Source organism: Penaeus monodon, chromosome 30 (genome assembly GCF_015228065.2).
Source record: "Penaeus monodon isolate SGIC_2016 chromosome 30, NSTDA_Pmon_1, whole genome shotgun sequence".
In the NCBI taxonomy this organism is placed as follows: domain Eukaryota; kingdom Metazoa; phylum Arthropoda; class Malacostraca; order Decapoda; family Penaeidae; genus Penaeus; species Penaeus monodon.
This window is the reverse complement of record NC_051415.1, coordinates 31,263,725-31,265,761: the sequence shown is the minus strand read 5'-3', so window position 1 is coordinate 31,265,761 and position 2,037 is coordinate 31,263,725. Positions and strand designations below refer to the sequence as shown.

Below are 2,037 nucleotides of genomic sequence, written 5' to 3'. Positions count from 1 at the left end.
GTGACCAGCCACATCATCCAGAGCTATCCAACCAGAGTTCTTTTTATGGTTGATCACATGGAACGCCAGGACAAGGCCCGAGTCAGTGTGGTTGTAAGGGACACTCCCGGGGTGCCATTCTCCCTGGGCTCCAGCGTCGCCGTCGGTTGGGTTATCCAGACTCCAAACGACCTTCCAAGACTCCCATGATACGCCTTTTAGCAGGATCTGTTGGAAGTGAGAGTCATTCGTATAATGCGTGTGAGGAGCGTTCCGCAGTGAAGTCAAATATAGCCTGATAGGGAGCCTACTTGAGGTGTTCCTTCAGTGTGACCTCATAAACATCTACATCAAACGCCATAATTTAGATATTTGAAAAGGGTTCGGCCACAGGTAAATTATATAAACCAAGACAAGGTCTAATTCTTTTACAATAAAAAAAAAACATTCCACGGTTCTAAGGATCACACTAAACGTATCAAGATTCTTACCTGTAGCGTCCCAACGCCAGGTCCACTGATGGCCCACCAGAAGTTGAGGCAGGTGGCTGAGGGGGGCAGAGTGACGCTCTTGAGTGTGCTGGAAACCCCCGGCGTCGTCCCGTTGGTGTAGGCCGTTAGATAGCCTCCTGCAGGGGATTTCAAGCGGGAGGTTTAAAAAAAGAGAAAGTGGATATAAATGACGATTATGATAAAAATGAAAACGGAATAATGTATGAAGGTAGAGCAAAGGAAGAAGGAAAAGTTGAGGAGGAGAAAGATGACGAATGGGAATAAGAGAGATAAGCATGTAATACCTGAGTTCTCGTTGAAGGTATGATCTTTTTCAGGTCCGTGACTGTCCTGTCCCGTCGTTACTGTCCATTGGAAGCTCTCCTCCCGGGCCTCCACTTCCCACAGGCAAGTGGAGTCCTGGAACTCACACTGTCGCAGCCACGGACACGAGCCCGCTGTTATTCTGACGTCATCGACAGCTATTCCGGCGTCTTCGGCTCCTCCGGGTTCTCCGCGCAAGCGAACCTGAAGAAGAAGGGAGAAATTGCTGTTAAACGACTTAAATCTTTATTCATTGGCAATTTTGGGAATATTATATAGATGGATAATGAATTAAATGCATAGAGTGGCAGATAGAAATATTCAAAACAGGAATAGCTAAGCTAACTAGCTAAACAGTTAAACGGATTGACAGAGAGAGAGAGAGTTGATAAAAAAGCTGGCATAATCTGATGGAAAGAAGCGTAATTAAAAGGGATTAAACATAAAAATCATATTCAGTGACCTCACCTCGAACTGGCCTGAGGTCGTTGGGTTGAGCCAGGTCTGGGCATAGAGCCAATCCTTCGACCCCCAACTCCCATCCACCTGTAGAACTGGGACGTTGTCTTCTTTATTGAAGTCCTGCGATCGATAACAATAGTCCAAAGTTACTCTGATTCCATTCCGTTTCAAAGTATATTAAAACGAGTGATAACAAGAAGAAAAATATGAATTCAAAATATCTACAGTTTAATAAACACCACTTCCGCCTCACACAAAAACCCAGTTACACAAATCGCATTCCATGCTTACCTTCATGAAAGCTTTCAGTGTCCCAGCGTCTGAAGTAGGAATACGATACCACAGCGATAGGCAGGAGGCTTCGCTGTCGCCGGAGAATCCAAGGGAAGGTGTCTCCAGTTTGGCTTGTTCGGTTTTAGAGCCAGGCAGGTACAGCATGTGGCCTGGCGAGGACAAGGCGTGTGTATTAGGCGTGTCGTGTTAGTTGGAGAAAATAAATAAGTTAATAACTATTTTTTTTGAAAAAAAATGAAAAGGTTGGTCATGGTTTCTATATCAGATTGATAGGCTGGTGATGATGAATGAAAGCTGCAGTTTGGTGATGATAATTATCTGAAATACAAGGGTATTATTCTAACATGTTGCATTCAGCTAATCACAAACGGCTCACATTTATCTTCGCCTCGACTCTGAACATAAACGAATACCCAAACTCTTTTAAACAAAAAGATTTTATTATCTTGCTCACTGGAAACAATGTGCGCACTGAGCGCCTTTACGG

At 44.3% G+C, this 2,037-nt stretch overlaps 1 protein-coding gene across 1 annotated transcript in view; it reads right to left on the bottom strand.

The window, feature by feature from the left end:
- Window positions 1–2,037, bottom strand: part of LOC119592413 (MAM and LDL-receptor class A domain-containing protein 1-like) — a 5,875-nt gene that overhangs the window by 416 nt on the left and 3,422 nt on the right. Inside the window, exons 6-10 of the mRNA XM_037941234.1 lie at window positions 1,548–1,699; window positions 1,263–1,376; window positions 776–998; window positions 471–607; window positions 6–207 (exon numbers count right to left, since the gene is read on the bottom strand). Of these exons, the coding sequence (XP_037797162.1) occupies window positions 6–207; window positions 471–607; window positions 776–998; window positions 1,263–1,376; window positions 1,548–1,699 (828 nt within the window). The remainder of the gene's footprint in view (window positions 1–5; window positions 208–470; window positions 608–775; window positions 999–1,262; window positions 1,377–1,547; window positions 1,700–2,037) is intronic.